Here is an 18,793-nt window from a genome sequence, read left to right as displayed (position 1 = left end):
TTTATCACAGCCCCTGTCAAAAATGCACTGGTGCACCAAAATAGACAGTAGGCTAAAAGATAGGTTCCTCCCATAGAAGCTCCCTGTATTCTCTACTATCTATGATCCATTCCATGCCACTGGAATCAGACTGGAATCCCCTGAAACACCGGAAGTGAGAAACACTTAGCTAGGTAACTGCAGATTCGACACCAATCGCCTGTGTACATAGCAAATCAGCCGCCTTTGTAGGTAGAATTGTACTTCGCTATGAGAGGAATACTTTGGAGAAAATTGGCAGACTTTTGCAGTTGCACTGAGGTATGTCCTGATGCTACTTGTTTTTTAAAAAAGGTTTGAAATAAGATTGTAGTGTTGTGAATGTTTGTGTCCTGCTCTGCTAGCCTGCTAAGCCAGCTATCATAGATGTTAAGGTAACTGTAAATTGCATGTGATGATAATAGGCAATCTTTCACTTTTTATTGACAATGGTTTCAATATTGTAATAAATCAATGTCTATACTTTCAGTTTACCAACTTAGAGTGTACTAGTAAAATCACCTATCTGTGATGTTTGTTTCGTAGGCTAACTGAAACGTTACATTGTTAACGTTAGCTACCTTCTACCGTTACCCCACAGCCTAAGTTACAATCAATACATTAATGTAAAACAACTTTCCTCGTCGCTGTACCTAATGTGAGGTTCGTTTATAGCTCGAGAAAGTTGGTCGTGCTGCAAGATGTATTTTACATTAAATAAATGAATGCAACGTAGTGGTCTTACTTTATGCGGGGAAGTTGGTCCTGTTAACCTAACCTAGCTCGGATGAGCGCTAACTTATTTCTAATGTATCAACATAAGTTATCTAGGAAAGTCGTGCACAACTTGGCGCAACTTAAAGTTTGCATGCAGCATTTGCATCGTCGTAAAACATGAAATTAGTCAAACGATTGAACACTGTCCTGTACGTTGAGGCAACTTTCGCTAGCTAACGTTAGCTAGTTAGCTAACATTAACATTACGCAAATGGGGAATGCGCAGCGTTTACAGTAAACTGATATTCATTGCACTAAAGCTTTGCATTTCTTATAGGTTTGTGCATGGCCTAAACTTTAAATGCCTTAAATGTTCGCCCGTTGCAGCTTGGTTCTCAGCTATTCAGCTATGCAGATGGAGATGTGTTTGAAAACAAAAGAAATCTGGCCTGAGCCACATTTGCCCTCCTCAATTTCGGTGGATTCAGACACTGTTGCCCTCCTCAAATTCATTATTCAAAGCATTTGCCATCCTCATATTCAAACGGCGTGCTCGCAGCATAAACAAACAGGGTGCAGGGAAATGGAGTTTATTATGCTGCTGCTGCTGCTGTAGGTTACTTGGACGAATTATTGAATGTAACCCAACTCCTGTCACTGCACAGCACTGTACCATTTGTGGGTCAGCTGAGGAGTATTTCCTTTCATAGTGTATCAGTGGGCAGCAAGACTACATGCCAGCCGTTCCCTTTGGTGTGGGAAGGGTGTTAGGCTGCAGGATCTCCTCTCATAATTCAAAAGGGCCATAAATAACTGCCATTGTCGGTGCTGGGTAGGGGGCAGACATACCATTTAATTTATGGCGGAATACCAACGTTTTAAAAGCTGGGAATATATGAACATGCAAATACTGTACGTCTCCAAGTTCATTACATCAGCGTCTCCTAATATGTTTTCTTTTAATATCTACAATGCAACAAAATCTGGACTATATCCATGCAAATTGTGGCCTACATTTCCTTGATTTTTCATTAACAGGTCAAATACCTCTCTGTTGCCAACAGCAATACACATTATCCCCTTTTTCCCCATGTAGGGTAAAGTTATTACATGACCTGCTCCCCTTTTCATGTTCTATATAAAACACACGTAACCTCTGGCAATAACTTTCCAGCGCTGGTGTTGAACTTGTTCAGACACAACACTGCGATGGCAAAGGCCAGCCCTTGGCGAGGGTGCTGCACTATCAGCAGGCCTGAATTAGCCCACTGTCCAGAAAGAGCTCCACTGGGATACCAGACTTGTTATTTGAATGGTGGGGGGATGGTGAAACAGTGAGGGTCACGTCCTAGCCCTACTTAATGGAGACTGCAATCTCTCATGCATCACCTACATGCTTTTTTTCAACTTACCTTAGGCCGGATTTGGTAAAACTGTTGTGAACAAGTGTAATCTATCTTACGTACGTTTGTACATAAACATGAACACAAGACTTATTTTTTTCCTCTTTGGCCTCTTGCTCTCTTCTCTCTTGTCCTCTGTGCAGGTTTGTTTTTATTAGGTATGGCCTGACTCAAGAGCTGCCCGCAATGGGGAAGGAGAAGAAGTGCATTCTGTGTGAGATTGTTTACAGCTCCAAGCAGGTGAACCATGACAAACTCAATTGGGATTTTATTGCAAGCTTTGTTGAACCTCTCCCTACCATAAGGGCAGAGAGCTCTGAATATAATTTCATAGTCTGTTGTTGTTGTTGTTGTTGTTGTTGTTGTTATTACTAAAATACTGGAGCTAACTGCTATTCAGCAGGTTTCAAGATTAGTCTTCAGCAGGTTTTCCTAGTTGATCTGATGTCTGAGTGTAACATGACCAATGAAGCTTCCTCAAATGTTCCACACTGTTTTTTCCTTATAAAGCTGTCCTAAATACATTCAGACTAGAAGACGAGACTTTCCAGCAGCATGTGAGGAGCATAACATTAGATTTTCTTCGCTTCCTTAAAAGTGTCCTTGTGTGTCCTTAGGAGATGGATGAGCACATGAGGAGTATGTTGCACCACAGAGAGCTGGAAAACCTTAAGGGCCGGTGAGTTTCGCCTCGCACTACGCACATTAGGTCTCTTTTGAGTAGCAGTAACACCTTTAGTTCTCCCCCACCCGGATGTCCTCAACAGGTTTCACAGCCCACCAATCTCTGAATCGTTTATAAAGCCATTAGCATTTAATGTTGTCAGTGAATGTTCGGGGAGAAGTAAGGCCATTTGCAGCTGTGTGGTTGTAATTCACGTTGTTTTGTCTTGTGCTCTATGGAACCGCATATGGAACCGTATGGAGCACGTGTTCTGTTAGCCACGTGCCCCTTCGGTTATTCTGGAAAGAAGCTGGGGCAGCTGTCTGTGGTCAGGCTTATTTATATATAGGCACTATACCGTTGGAACAACAGCCGATCCATACTCATGACAACTGGCTATCTCAAGTGTCTGTTAGAGAGTTCACGGACAAGTATGTGAATTAGTAAAATGTCATGATAAGGTGTGTGAGTGTGTGTGTGTTTGTTTTTGGGGTTGCTCTGGTCTATGCTCATGTGTTTTTGTGTGTTCTTTTCATATGCGAAACATAAAAATAGAGCTTAGTGTTAAACACAGATGGGATATGTAGAGTGCATAATTCTTTTTTTGACATTGCTATATTTATATATATATATATATATATATATATATATATATATATGTATACAGCTCTGGAAAAAATAAAAGACCACTGCACATTTTTCTGATGTCATCCTACAGTTGCTGAGTGACATTGGAGTTGACAGTCATCAAATTTGCAGTGTTCTCTTAATCTTTTTTATATGACCGTCAACTCGTACGAATGTCACTCAGCAACCGTAGGATGACATCAGAAAAATGTTATTATTCTCAGAGCTGTATATATTGATCAAGTTTTAAAACTTGATTGAGTAGACCATTACCCCAGTCAAGAAAACAAACACTGCAGGGTAGACGGTCCACCAGGCAGGACTTGAAATGGGCCTGATGCCATGACACACTTTTCGGAGAGTGGCGCTGCCAAATACCAGCATTCTCTCATCACTGCACCAGAGTGGCATTCTGGAGGGGAACTTGAGCAGGGATGGGTTTAGAGTGGGTGTTGGTGCAGCTGCAGCAAGTTCAGATTGCAGCTGAAGCCCGATTGGCTGCTTGTTCCCAACGCTCTCTGAAGGGAGATGTAGAGGAAAAAGGGAGGGGGAGAGAGAGAGGAAGGGGGAGAGATAGAGAGAAAGAGGAAGGCAGACAGAGAGATAGAGAGAGGGATAGGGAGAAAGAGAGAGAGAGAGAGAGTGCAAGGGAGGGGCAGCTGAGGGGGAAAGTAGAGCGCAAGACTAGCGGCCGCTGTCCTAACGCAGCTGCCAGAGCCAGGCGGACACCACCATGACAGCGTGTTAGAGCTCCGGCCCCCGGCTGCCACAGAGAGGCCTGGGCACCACTCCTCTCCTCTCCGCTCCGCTCCGCACTGCCAGGCTCTACGAAGGCGCCGCAGTCTTCGCTCCACACCCAGAATGGGCCAGGCATGAAGGCTTGCCTTGGCTCTGTTGCATCACCCCGGCACTCCGGAAAGAAAGAACGGCACCTTGGGCCTCGTTAGATCAGGAAGTCCCAGCTTTATTTTTCTCGTATCTTTGTGGTTTTTTGAAGGGAGTTTTTGAGTTTTTGAGTTTTCAGTTTGAAAATAAGTGTGTTTTTGCCTCCTGATCTCATTGAAGGAAGATTTTGTTGTTTTGGGTTTTTTGTTTTATTTTCTTGGAAATTGTCAAGTCTTGGGAGTCTTTTTTTTTTGACTCTCTCAATTTGAATCTCTCAACCTTTTTCTTTGTCACTTTTCCGGGCAATTTTTCTGGCTTGGCTATTTGCTAAGCCAATAGCAGTCTAACCCGTACCTGAGAGAAGCAGCACGCAACCATGCCGGAGGCTTCTATTGACCGCCCCCTGTCCCCCTCCGTCCCCAGAGACTGTGGCCACGAGTGCCGGGTGTGTGGGGTGAAAGTGGCGGGTCTGACCAACTACGCTGACCACATCTCCAGCCCCATCCACAAGCAGCGCGTGGAGGCGCACGAGCAGCAGACCAGAGGCAGTGACCAGGAGGAGGAGTACTTCGACAAGGAGCTGGTGATGCTCATCGAGAAGCGCAAGGAGCTCATAAGGTACAGATCAAGCAAAGATCCTCCGTTACTAACTCCGCTTTAACCCTCTCTGGTTCAAGGCTGACTCAGTGTTCAGGTCTGTCATTTTTTTTATTTATTTATTTTTTTAATGTAAAATGCATGGTTCATGGCATGTTTTTTTTCTAATCAACTCTATAAATGCTCTGATCACTGTAATTTATTCCCGTATTTTCTGTACCATACAAGCCTAAGAGAGACACATTTTGTTTACATCTATTTAGAACTGAAGTGTACCTTTCTGCACACCTGTAAACAAAGAGTTAACGGAGCTGCGGCTGACACGGTGCTTGTGGCTGTGCTGGAAGTTCCTGCATGCGTCATGGTGTGCCCTGTTCTATATTAGACCGAGCTTGAAAAACAGGGCCGCTGCTGGAGTTAGATGTCAGGTGGTGAGAGTCCTAGCCTAAAACAGCCATGACCGCTCGCTCGCTCTCACAGCCTTTCTAAACATATCAACTCACCTTGGCATGGGAATTGGGCACTGTCCACTACAGAGCAAAGAGTTCACACATTTGAGTTGTTTCAAGAGACATTAGTTTCGTTTAGAAAACCATTTGGTGTGTGTGAGCGAATGGAAATACTATGGAGGAAATGGAAGCCACAGCTTCTCTAAAGTGTTCCGCGGCACAAATAGTTGAATTTGATGTAGGGGCTGTTTGCCTCTGGATATCCTGAATAACACTTCTTGCTAAAGAGAAAAGGGTGCTAGTAAAATAGCTGTATTTTCTTGTCTGTAGCTTGACAATATGCGGAGGGGAAACCACTGTTCCACATTTAAAGTGATTAATTGTTGACATGTAGAGGTGAATTTCCAGCTCATTTCATACTGTGCCTGTGTCTTAATAAGATTTACACAATCACACGTTACATTTGGCAGAGAAAGTTGTCTGACATCCTGTGGTAGTGGGGGAGGGTCGTGGCCTGGTATGGGGTGGTGTGACTGTCACAGACAGGAGTTTGGGGTGCAGCTGCTGTCTTGTCACATGCCAAAGCCTATCCTTCTCTGCCCCGACTGCCACATGAGGTCAGACTTCTGGCACGTGATTCACTTTCATTCCTTCTCCTGACGGATGGCACTGCAGTACCACGCCTCCATTTGGCAGTGGTCCTAACGAAATGCCTTTTTACTCTTGGAAAGGGTTTGTTGCAGAGTTATGGCCTATGTCCTGGTGCCTAGATACCCATGGGTGCTGTCATTTACTTGTGAATGTTGAGCTATTTTCTTCCTCTTTTTTTTTTTTTTTGTTAACGCAGGCTTCAGGAAGCTGCAGCCAAAAAGGAGCGCGAGGAAGAGGAGAAGCGGAAGCAGCAGGAGCAACAGATGCGCCGTGGCTCAAAGCCATGGCATCGCCAGAACAGGGCGTCGTGGGACTGGAACTTCTCCGACGTACCGCCGCCCCCTAGAGGTTGGTGGGGGGACATGTCAAGTTGGCAGAAGGCATGGGGAGGCGGCAGCAGCAGCAATTGCGACCGGGGCAGCCGGCAACACCACCAAAGCAGGCAAAGTAAAAGTGCAACATGGCACGCAGAAGTGGCCCCGAACTTCCAGCAGTGGGACCCAGCAGCTTACTCTGGGCAAGGTGGCGGCAGATCGAGTGACTACAGGGGAGATCCTGAGCATACCAGGGGTAAGAACCGGAGTGGCAGGGACGGAGGAAACAGTAGAGAGAATAGCCAGTATACGTGGCGGCGATCCAAAGAGTCTGTCCAGGCGGGACAGCAGCAGTCCGAGTCCTCTAGGAATCCCACCAGTAAACCCCTCAAAGCATATAAGTCAGTGCAGTCACTAGGAAGGGACACTAACCCAAAGTATTCCCACGGGCAGGATGGCCCAAGGAAGGGCTACCAGAGCAGGGAAGGCTCTAGTGGAGAACAGGACCGAAACAAGGGACCTGCATCTCAGAAGGTAGACAAGCAGTATCGCTGGGCGCCATACCCACCAGCCAAAGTCAGTGACATACCGTCTTTACTGGACGTCCAGAGTTCCTCCATGGAGACTGGTCCAGGCCAGTGGCATTCGCGATCGGGACAGCACTCTAGACAGCATCAGCCCTCGGATCATCACAAGAGTGAGCACAAATATAGAAAGAACAGGCTGAGTTTCAGCGGCAGCGCCAGCGAGAGCCCCAGCACCACGTCGAGCAGCAGCAGCAGCAGCAAGAGGGCCGAGAGGCCAGCGGAGCACGCCGACAGAACTCCTCCCGCCTCGTCCCCCAGGACCAACCTCAGTCGCGCGTCCAGCCAGGACTCGGTCCACCTCAGGTCGTCCAGGCGCCAGGAGTCCGGAGGCTCTAGACCCGCATCAAGAAGCCCCAGCTCCGCTGCAGAGCAAGAGCGCCTGCTCTCCGACATGCTGAGACGAGCCAAAGAGGCCCTTCTGGACAAGAGTCCCGTCGCACAGCTCTGGGTTCCCCGAGAGAAGCGCATGGACTCGCCACCGCACTTCCAGGAGCTTGAGGACTGCGTGCCAAGCAGCCAGACCAAGGCTGCCGACCACCAAGACCAGGGACAGGGCGCCGATGGTCAGGTTGAACTGCCCGACTATGAGGAAGACTCTGTTGCTGATCCGTGCCCACCGGGCACCAGGTATGCCTCCAGCCAGACCGAGTCCCAGTCCTTGCAGTCAGTCCAAGTCAGCACGTCTACTGCTGACCGAGAGGAGGAGGAAGTGTTGAAACCTGAAGTGGAGGATACCATGGTTACGACAGAAGATCAGGTGTCTCATGTGGAGGACAAGGGTTTGGGCTCTGACGGTAACACGCCGAGAGAGGACACAAGCGCCGAGACCAACCCTGACGGTTATGCCACAGTGCCCAGTCTGAGCAAGTTGGCGCTGCCCGCTTGCCTCAAGCGAGACCTGAACCGGCACATCGGCACCAAAGGGAAGGCTGGTCCCGGGCACGAGCCCAATCTGAACATCGCGCGGCGCATCCGCAACGTGAGTGGCACGCGCAAGAGCGAATCGGAGAAGGACTCCAGTCTAAAGCCCGGGCTGAAGCCCATCCTGAGAGAGCTCATCAGCTCCACAGGGGCGCGACGCAACGTCAACTGGGACCAGGTGTACCAGGAGGTCAGCAGGAAGAAGCAGGAGAAAGGCAAAGGTCTACCCAGGTACATGTGATTACACATTACACAAAGGTCTACGCAGGTACATATGATGGTTTGCAGTATTGTGTAAAAACAGTGAAATACCAAGATTTGTAGATCTTTTATCAGATGTCAGAGGTCAAACACCAATTGCAAGGTTAATGTGAGTCTTGTCACACTGCTGACTAGTGATAGTGTTATTTCCTATTTTCCATGTGGAGTATACAGTATTAGAGTGTTTGTTTGTTTGTTTGGTTGGTTGTTTATTGAATGTCCTTTGCCATTCCATATGAACATGTTTGTTGTCTGTGAAAACTAACAACTAGCTGCCACTTGTTGTGCTTGTTCAGGTTTGGCATCGAGATGGTGTCGAGCGAGCAAGAGAGTGCTGCCCAGGGGGAGGGGGACGAGCCCCTGTGCGAAGGCTACCAGTGGGACTCCCTGCTGGCTCCACTTCCATCCCGCAAGCGCAGCCTGTCGGAGAGCAGCGTCGCCCCCGACCGCACCGCCACCACCCTGTCGCTCTTCTCCACGCCCAGCGAGAGCGTCCGAGACCCCAGGCCAAGCTGCAGCCTGCAGTCTGACCCAAGACCCATAGAAATCCCAGAGCAGGACTTCGCCGAGCTGCCCCAGGGTCCGGCCCCGCCCCCCGCCCCGGTGCAGGTGGAGGTGGAGGTGGTCGGCCTGGCGCCGGAGTCTGTGGAGGGAGACAGCAGCTGCATGTCAGGAACGGAGATGAACGAGAGTCCCGCCGGAGGCAAAAAGAGACGCGCCGCAGGGGTAAGCAGATGCAGGGCTTCCACGGGTCACGGGGGTTTTTAAAAGTCTATTTCAGACATCATCAGGGAAAATCAGGGAATTTTATCATTTAAGAGTCCTTGGGAACACTGTAGAAGGCTTCCCACAGTACAATCAGTGGTTGGTGTTAATTATTAACAGGCTTGACCTTTTTTTTTATTTTATTTTTTACGTTTCCACTTTCCCTCTCCTGACAGGAGGTTCCTGCTGTAGAAATGGCATGTGCCGAGAGAAACAATAAGAGAAGGAAACTCAAGGGCAAGAAAGGTATGTTGCTATTATCATTTTATGTAGTCATTAGGAACTCATTTATACTGAAATGTGGACGTCTTTGTTCCAGTAAATAGTGCACTTTTGTTTGTGTGGCAAACTTGCCACTGGTGCCTGGACGATTAAATTGTAAGCACACTGCTTCTGTGTGTGAACAAATTGTGGAACTTGCTGTCCTTACTGCTATTTCTTATCTCTGCAGACCGTTGTCATGTGGACCAGTTACTGGCCGTGTCTCTCCGAGAGGAGGAGCTGAACGGCTCTCTGCAGACAGTGGACCAAAGTCTGATCCAGGCTCGTGCTGCCCTGCAGGCTGCATACATGGAGGTCCAGCGCCTCCTAGTGGTCAAACAGCAGGTAGGATTAACGGCAGACAGCGAGTTTAAATATAAAGCTAATTTAATGATGAGGCAATATCTTTTTGGAAATCTATATGATGAAGAAGATCCTAATCTCGAAAATCGGTGGATCAGCTCAGTGCTTCTATACTTGCCACACGATAACTTTAGTTCATACACAAGAGCATCCATTATCTTTGTAGTTACTTTATGGTAGAGTATTTTTATTTATTTATTTTTTTTTAAATATATTTTTTGGGCTTTTATGCCTTTAATGTGACAGGACAGTGTAGAGTGACAGGAAGCGAGTGGGAGAGAGAGTAGGGGTGGGATCCGGAAAGGACCACGGGGTGGGAATCGAACCCGGGTCGCCGGCGTGCGGTGCAGGTGCCCCAGCCAGTCGCGCCACGACTGGGGCCATGGTAGAGTATTTTAAGAGTGCTCTGTCTTAAGGCTATTGTTGTTGATATTGTTTTCAGGTTACAATGGAGATGAGCACGTTGAGAACTAGGCGCATTGAAATCCTGAAGGGGATGCAAGGTAAGTTTGATAATGAACATGTTCTATTTTCTTATAATATTTACCAGGACATAGTTGTGTAACAAAAATGTATATACCGTAATTTCCCGACTATTAGCCGTGCCTTGTACATTGATTTTGCTAAATTTCTTCAGCTATGAGGTTAATACAGGGGGGCAGTTAATATAGTGTTAATATGGGTTTGTTTCTTTTAACTTGCAAAAATCACTGTCCTGCGGCTTATACACAATGCGGCTTATATGCGGGAAGTTACTGTATACCATATTTACAAGGACATAGAGGTATAACACAAATGCATATACTTTTACAGATGACATGCAACACTCGAGTTCGCCGAGAGGAGCAGGTAGCACAGCGGCCATCTCCGCCGCAGTCTCCTCCCCTTTCTCCCCGCTGCCCGAGACGGTCGCCTTTGGCCAGAGCCAGCCCGTGTGCCCGAAGCGCGCAGCCCCCCCCTCGCCCCTGTCCCCCGCCCAGCCCACCCCCACCACCACCACCACCACCACCACCACCCAGCCCATCGTGATCAAGCTGGAGCCGCTGTCCCCCACCAGTCGTGTTGAGGAGCCAGCGGCGGCCCGCAGCCCCGTGCCCAACCTCCACAGCACCACGCCAGAGCTGCCCACCTTCACCACCCCGCCACACTCAGGTGGGCCCCGCCTCGCTCTCACAACAAACAAACAAACAAACAAACAAACAAACTTTACTGTGTAAAAAAACTAACGAAATCTAGGTCTTTCCAGCACATTTAAAGTGTAACTCTGGCGAAAAGACAACCCCTTTGGTGAATTTTTGCTAGAGTTATGCTTCAGACAAGTAAATCTAAAGTGAGATAGTGACGGTTTAACTTGGGGGTGTTGTGAACTGTAGGTGTCCATGTCTGAGAACACAGGGCACTTCTAAGCACTTTTAAGCATGGTTGAATGAGCCTAAAAGTTCTGTGTTTTGGTTTTGTGTTCCTCGACAGGGCTAGACCTCGAGTCCACATCGGTCCAGATGGTGGAGCTTCGCCAGTCGAGCACTGACCTCAGCGCCGCCCTGTCCAGCTGCGCTCCGATGGCCCAGACGTCCGCCGCCTCCAGCCGCCGGAGCTCGCGCTCCCTGGACACCACCACGCCCGCGCCCCTCTGCCCGCCCCTGTGCCCGCCCCCGCCGTGCCCGCTGGACGCGCAGCCTAAGGGCGTGAAGAAGGTGCGCAAGCTGAAGAAGAAGCGCATGCTGCGCCAGGCCCAGGGCGCCAGCCCGCCCGCCGACCACAGCGACTCGGAGACCGAGGGCGAGTCGGTGGCGTCCAGGACGCGCATGCGCAAGCTGCGGCCCCGACGACGGTCCGGCGGCTCCCTGGTCAGCACCTCCACGCCGCCGTCCACCGACAAGCCGCAGGACGAGGAGATCAACAACAACAACAACAACGACGACGCCACCACCACCAAGGGCAGCAACGGCAAGGCTGGGGAGTCGGCCGAGATGTTGGCGGCGGTGGAGACCTCTCCACCTCCTCCTCTTCCTGCTCTTCCTCCACCCATCGAGCTGAAGCTGTGCGACTCCGACTCCTCGGACCTGGAGGTGGTGGAGCTGGGTCAGGGGAGAGCCGGCGAGGTGATCAGCATCGACATGTCGGACCAAGAGGACGTGAAGATGGAGATGGAGGAGGAGGAGACGGCGGCGGCTGTCACGGTCACGGTCACTCCTCTAGCCAACGCGGTGGCGCCTGCTGAAGTGTGCATGAAGGAGGAGATGCAGAAGGTGGCCTGTAATGAAGTGACCTCCACCAGCGAGATGCCAAAGGCCAGCATCACCATCAAGACCGACGAGTAAGGGTCACTAGGATTGAGTTGAGCGTGCTGTGCTAAAGTAGCCAGTGGGAGAAGGCTGTGTGCTGCTGCTACTGCTGCTGCTGCTGCTATTAGAAACCGTGTCATGTAATCTCTGAATGGGCTCCAGTCACCTGAGCTTTTTAGCCTGGGGTAGTGTTGCATTTTTGAAAGCTGAGGCGCAGGGACAGCTGACTGCGGTATATATGAGAGAGTTGAGAATGCTAGTCATGTGCTTGCACTTAGCGCTCTCATGTTGGGTCAGATTACAGACCAGTTTTAGAACAGGATGCTGATTGGAAGATGGATGTGTGTTGCGACTGCAGCTCACCACACTGACATGCTGTTCATGTTCTTTGTTGCAGGAAATACTCAGCAGTCTTGGCTGGGAAGATGCGCAAAGGTTCAGCAGGTAGGTCTCAGCAGGAAGTTAATACTCCTGTCCTGCATCACATGAATGTTGACCTTAACACTGACCGCAAGCATGCGCCTGTCCAGCGTTGCACCTCACGGTGATGGACGGTGGGAAAAATAACCGGCTCTCCTCTCTTCTAACTCGCCGAGGCAGCGAGGGTCCAAGCCAACAGGAATAGATTCATTACGCTTTGAATAGACCGAAATAGTCGTCATATCCCTGGATGACTTTTTAAGGGCACATGTATTCTTGGAGCTGATAAATGACTTAATGAGCAGCATCTGACAGCACTTTATTAGAGTGGACAGTGCGAAGGAAATGCCTTTGACGACACTTTCCATGTTACTTTCCAAGTATAGTGACTTTCCTGTACAGTATAGACAAAGGTATTGGCACGCCTGTCATTATATCCACAGGAACGTCAATGGCATCCCATTCTAAATCCATAGGAATTGGGCATTCATTTTACATCTTACATCTAACAGTTTCTAGTCTTTAGGGAAGGATTTTCCAGAGTGTCTGGATTTATTTATTTATCTAGTTTTGCCCATTCGTTCAGAAGAGTATTGGTAAGATCAAGGCACTGGTGTTGGATAAGAAAGCCTGGGCTCACAATGTCTGTTCTAGTTCACCTCATAGGTGCTCGATAATGTAGAGAATATGGAGGTTATGGTATTTAGCACACGCGTTTGTCCAAAGCGACATGCAAATAACAGCAATACAAACTGTGCTGAGTAGAAATGGTGATAAGCGATACGATATAATAATTCCTGCAATATAGTAAAGTATGATATTGTGATCATGTGAGGCGATGTGGCGCAGCCCTTCCTGACGCACGGTGTTTTGAACGTGCCCTGCAGATGTGGAGGGGGCAGAGGAGCGTCCAGATCCCACGGAGGGTGCGTTCGAGGGCCACCAGGAGGCCGTACACGACATGCAGATCCACGAGGGCCTGCTCTACACCTGCTCCGGCGACAGGACCATCCGGGCCTTCTGCCTCACCGTGAGTTCCACCCTCCTCCGTGATTACTCCCATCAGTTGCAGAGAGAGGCCCGCTCAAACTCCAAAAGATCTCTTTGCTTCTTCCGGCGCGAGTTAAAATTATCCAATTCTACTGTGCAAAAGAACCGCACTCACTAGTTCATTCGTTTTTTATTATTGCACCATGCCTAAACAAACGCGTTTCGGCGCCAAGCCGTCCACAGTGTATAACTCCCATCAGGCCATTCACCAGCTCACCTTCACCTTGTTAGCTGCCATATTAGAGCCGATAACAGTTATCAATGGAGACGCTCAGCGCAAGCCCTATGGAGTGCACTGTCTCATAATTGGTACCTCTCACGGCGGTTAGTGTTTTAAATAAATGTGGCTTGTGTCCTGCAGACTCGTCAGTGCGTCACTGTGTTTGAGGGCCACAGCTCCAAGGTGAACTGCATCCTGCTGTCGTCAGGACCTGGTTTGGCTCCGCGCCTGTACTCCGGCTCCAGTGACCAGACTGTCCGCTGCTACAGCCTCAGGGTAAGACTCCCACCTGCACCGCTATGTGCTTCCTCTTTAAGTTCTTAAAAACCCTCTCTACTTTTATTATGTACTTACCTTGGCCGGGTTTCCCAGAATCGTTAAGAAGCTCTTAAGTTCTAAGAACTTCTTAGGAGCGTTGTAAGAATGTTCTAAGAACGCTCCTAAGAAGTTCTTAGGACTTAAGAGCTTCTTAACGATTCTGGGAAACCCGGCCCTTATCTGTAAAGCACTTTGTCAGCTTCTGGGTGTTTTTTAAGTGGGCTATAAATAAAATGACTTGACTTGATTTGACACTGTCTGCTGAAAGGCCTCAAGCCCTGTGGATTAGTTTTTTTCTTGCTCTATCCAGCATTCAAGTGCTGGGCAGCCACTTTACATAGTCCTTATTCTCCAAATCATGACTTCTCTAATAAAATATGCTATTTCCTTGTTGTGTAAGAGAGTTGTTATTGGTACACGATGCAAGATGTTCACCTTGATATGACCTCTACCTTTCTCTAACAGACGCGTGAGTGTGTGGAGCAGCTGTCTCTCCCAGACCGCGTTCTCTGCCTGCACAGCCGCTGGAAGACGCTGTTTGTGGGCCTGGCCAACGGATCCGTGGTGACCTATAGTCTCAAGGTCAGAGCCGGGCTCATCTCTGTTTAGAAATAGGTCAACACTAGGATGGTGGACTTGTTGGAGGCTAACTGGGCGTTACCTGTACTGACTTCCTGTGTTACCTCCCCTCAACAGACCAATCGGCAGCTGGAAGTGTTTGATTGCCACGGGCCCCGGGCGGTGAGTTGCCTGGCGACGGCACAGGAGGGCGTGAGGCGGATTCTGCTGGTGGGTTCCTACGACAGCACCATCAGCGTCCGAGACGCCAAGAACGGACTGCTCCTCCGCACGCTGGAGGGACATTCCAAAACTGTGCTCTGCATGAAGGTGAGGAGAGAGAGAGAGAGTGTGTGTGTGTGTGTGTTTGTGTGTGTGTTGGATAGTGATGAAGTGTGTGTTTGCTCGTGATCGTATTGAATCTAATCTGTCTCAATGTCTCCATCAGGTGGTGAACGATCTGGTCTTCAGCGGTTCCAGTGACCAGTCTGTCCATGCACATAACATCCACGTATGTTTAATCATTCAGTCATGCTGTTTTTACTGTGCTCACTACACAAAACAAAATGAAGGATCTTGTAGATGTAACTCATAATATCTATTCTGTATGTGTGTGTGTGTGTGTGTGTGTGTGTATGTATGTATGTATGTATGTATTCTGTTTCGACTTTTGACCTGAGCTTTTGCTTAAAATGCACCGCACAAAAAAAGTAAAGTTATCCCATCTTCTCTCATCTGCTTGTCCAGACAGGGGAGCTGGTGCGCATCTACAAAGGCCACAGCCATGCGGTCACCGTGGTGGCCATCCTGGGCAAGGTGATGGTGACGGCCTGCCTGGACAAGTTGGTGCGAGTCTACGAGCTTCAGGTGAGTCTCCTGTAGTCCAGCAGACTCTGTTATTCTAAAGGATGGCTGGACCGCTGCAGTGTTTAGTGTTGAGATGTATTCAGACTTGTGGCAGTGTGTGGAGATGTAGAGGCCAGCTCTACGGTATGTCTTACTGTATGTTCCCTCTGTAATTCTGCAGTCTCATGATCGGCTGCAAGTGTATGGTGGACACTCGGACATGGTGATGTGTATGGTCATACACAAGAGTATGGTGAGTCCGGTCATGTCTTGTCAGAATTTAAAATATCATAATTTATAATAATCATATAATAACATAATTGCATGTGTCGCTTCTGTGCTTCAGATCTACACGGGTTGTTATGACGGGAGTGTGCGAGCTGTGAAACTCAATCTGATCCAAAACTACCGCTGCTTGGTAAGACTGGAGACTAGCATATCACTTTGCTTATGTGGAAGAAGTCTGTGTCTCATAGTTAACATGAAATACCTTAGAGCCGTCAATCTCCCCACTGAGGTAGCCTCTCTCTCTCTCTCTCTCTGTGTGTGTGTGTGTGTGTGTGTGTGTGTGTGTGTGTGTGTGTGGTGCGGTGCAGTGGCACGGCTGCTCTCTGATCTTCGGTGTGATGGAGCACCTCCAGCAGCACCTGCTCCAGGACCACGCTGCGCCGGGCCTGCAGATGCTCAAGTGCCGCTGGAAAAACTGTGACGGCTTCTTCAGCGCTCGCAACGGCACCAAGCAGGTACTGGACCCACTTGACCCACTTTAACGTGCATAAGGCCACATGACTACTGACTCTTTAACATGCTTCAGACTACAGGCCACTGGCATTTTAACCTGTCTTATCTGTCTATATAGCACAGCAATTTTTTTCTTGCATAGATATGTGCTAGTGTCTCTCTGATATGTCTTGGTTTATACACAATGTCACAACCATTTTCTTTAACTATGTTATAACCTGCAAATGCAGTTTTTTTTTGGTCAAAAGTAACTTATATTTTCTATTGTTTGTTATAAATAACAGTCTAGTATATAGTATGGTATGTAGTGATAGCCTTCATAATATAATGTGAGTGTGAACTGAAGACTGATGTTGTTTCCTACCGTGCAGGGCCTTGAAAAGCACATGCATAAACACGCAGAGGAGGACAGCAGGATGGAGGCGTGAGGGCCCTACGTTGAGGTCCAACAGGAGTAGCAGCGTCGCTGTTTACCCCCCCACACCCCCCCCCCACACACACCCTCACGCTACGTTTCCCATATTGGGAAGATCCCAGAGCAAACTCACAGCTGGAGCTCTCGCTCCTTCAGCTGGTGTGTCTGTCATCAGACACTTAACAGTCTCCACTGAGAAGGGGAATTCAATGGTAGACCATGGCAACACCAGGTCGTAACGAGGGCAGCTGACCAAGAGAAATGTAGTACAGATCCATTTTTAGGCCCAATTAATAAGACCTCATTGGATGATGCAGCTAGAGGGCAGATTTCTTTTTTTTTTTTTTTTTAATCTTGTGAGAAAAGAAATCCATTTTTAAAAATAATAGCAGCAATAACTGCTTTTGTCAAGAACATGAAGTCTTGCCTTCTCAGTGGAGTTGTTGGTGTTCTGGTTTCCAAAACTTCACTTGTTCTCAATCTTGATATTTTCCATGTCTCTACATGTCCTCCTCCTCTATTTCCTCTCTGTGGGAGAATGGCCAGAGCCAGCACTTTCTACTGCCATAGCAACTCTGCCCGTTTCTCATGAAAAGGGATGTTGTGTACCGATTTCTGGACAGTCTGTGTTACGTCTGGACAATCAGTGTTCAGTCTGATCTTTTTCCAACATAAGTTGATTCTTATCTTATCACGATTATGTTCATGTGAAAGATTAAAAGATTTACTGACCAAAAGAAAAAAAAAAGAGAAGAGAGAGAAAAAAAAACGACGACGAAAGAAGATGATTGTTGTTTAATGACAGAAACGTTCAGGACCAGGTTGAAGATATTGCTCTCCCAGCTGCACCCACTCACTTTATCAACATTTGATTTTGTTTCTTTTGTTTTGTTTTGTTTTATTCTTCCGTGTGATAGTCCATCCTGAAATTACTCATATGGCATGGGTTTAGGGATATGTCTGTAGTTGGGAGTATTTTGGGTTGTGAGTGACAGCATGGTACTTGTGTATGTTGTTGAGCAACTATGTTGTGTCTTTATGCAGGGCTAGGGTTAGTGGCACCTCGTGGAGAGGTTATAGGAACTCCCAGAGGTGCTCAGAGGGTGAGGTTTGGTTTTATTTGCACACCCACCTCCCCTGATTTTTCCCCCCCTAAGTGGTCTTTCTCAAATACAGTAAAATACTGCATAGGTTTGTTGTCATTCATATTTTGAGTTGAATTTTCTTTTTAAGCCAAACTGTCACTTACCAAGACTTTTATGAGGTAAACGTTTAATTTTTTGAGTGCCTCTAAGTTGAGCGAAGTGGTAGTAGTGTTCTTGTTTTGCCATTGATGTACGGTTGCTCACCGGAAAGGAAGCACGAAGGCCTGAGGTGCACTGTGCTGTGATACCAGTCTGTGGTTTTACTTTTACGAGGGACTTGAGTTTGAAGTGAAGGCGTCCAGAGAAATGGCACTTTTTGCTTATCCAGGGCGTGAAAACTGTGTGTGTGTGTGTGTGTGTGTGTGTGTGTGTGTGTGTGTGTGTGTGTGTGTGTGTGAGTGTGTTTGTGTTTGAGTTTAAGCACCACATTTAACTTGTGGTGATGTTTCATGACTTGCGGTTTGTATCAGTGGAATGAGAGAATTTTCTTTCTGTGTATTTCTACATTTTCGGGGTGATTGTTTTTGTATGTGGTCGGATTTTTACTTTGGTTTTGTTTTCTTGTTTCTTTTTTATTTGTTTTATTATTATTATTATTATTATTGTTATTATCATAATTTTGTTGGTAGTGGACGTGTGGAATGACACGGCTTGGCTCTGTGCCAGCAGGAAGGCATTTCTAGCTGTGTAGTGTTTGTGATGGAGGTTGTCAGTGGAGGTGATTTTAAAGGGAAGTGGTTGGAAGTACAAAGTACCAGGATCCCCTCCCATGCCATATCTCACCCGGCAACTAACACGTACATACACAAACGCATAACAGTGGCCTACAAATCTGCCACCACACACAATGGTTGGGCTTTACTGCCACCATTAACTAGCTATATATGGACACAGTCTCACTTGGAGTCATTCTTTACGTGGCCTTTTAAAAGAGCGCTGTTTCAAAACAACCGGTGTCCACCTCTAGCGCATTCTTAATTACTTGTCACAGGGTTTGACAGCATGTCTTGCAACTGTTTTTTTTTCTTTCTTTTTTTCTATATTATTCCCAGAGACCCCAAAAATTAACCCTGAGATTTAGGGGTATTTTCTGTTGAGGTTTTTTATTTTATTTTTTTTTCTGGTGTGTAGCGCTGGGATGAGCATTCACTCTATCTCTCAACAAGAGCTCCTGAGTTTCTTCTTTCACTGACTTTAGTTCATAAAATGCTGTGAACTTATAACATGTTTTTGTAAGACGTTAACAGTTGAGAGATTTTAAAAAAAGACTGGAATAAAACAAATTTGCAGCATCATGGTTTGCTAGTTTTTT

At 47.6% G+C, this 18,793-nt stretch overlaps 1 protein-coding gene across 1 annotated transcript; it reads left to right on the top strand.

Annotated features, from left to right (window-relative positions):
- Positions 1 to 171: 171 nt before the first annotated feature.
- znf106a (zinc finger protein 106a) lies at positions 172 to 18,773 on the top strand. Its single transcript, XM_062523115.1, has 22 exons — positions 172 to 300; positions 2,282 to 2,378; positions 2,756 to 2,817; positions 4,738 to 4,932; positions 6,208 to 8,064; positions 8,391 to 8,820; positions 9,036 to 9,105; positions 9,311 to 9,465; positions 9,926 to 9,986; positions 10,297 to 10,635; positions 10,954 to 11,800; positions 12,166 to 12,212; positions 13,076 to 13,218; positions 13,600 to 13,734; positions 14,242 to 14,358; positions 14,473 to 14,664; positions 14,783 to 14,845; positions 15,082 to 15,201; positions 15,362 to 15,433; positions 15,527 to 15,598; positions 15,777 to 15,923; positions 16,293 to 18,773. Exons 2-22 carry the CDS (start codon positions 2,325 to 2,327, stop codon positions 16,347 to 16,349), a joined length of 5,235 nt encoding a protein of 1,744 aa, XP_062379099.1. The 5' UTR covers positions 172 to 300; positions 2,282 to 2,324; the 3' UTR covers positions 16,350 to 18,773.
- Positions 18,774 to 18,793: the final 20 nt, after the last annotated feature.

Source organism: Sardina pilchardus, chromosome 20, assembly GCF_963854185.1.
Source record: "Sardina pilchardus chromosome 20, fSarPil1.1, whole genome shotgun sequence".
NCBI lineage: Eukaryota > Metazoa > Chordata > Actinopteri > Clupeiformes > Clupeidae > Sardina > Sardina pilchardus.
This window is presented reverse-complemented; position numbering and strand designations above follow the sequence as displayed.

Coding starts and splice junctions, on each gene's coding strand:
- znf106a (XM_062523115.1), top strand. CDS start 2,325: ATGGGGAAGGAGAAGAAGTGCATTCTGTGTGAGATTGTTTACAGCTCC. Junction 9,466..9,925: donor TCCTAGTGGTCAAACAGCAG/GTAGGATTAACG, acceptor TATTGTTTTCAG/GTTACAATGGAGATGAGCAC. Junction 14,846..15,081: donor TCCATGCACATAACATCCAC/GTATGTTTAATC, acceptor CTGCTTGTCCAG/ACAGGGGAGCTGGTGCGCAT.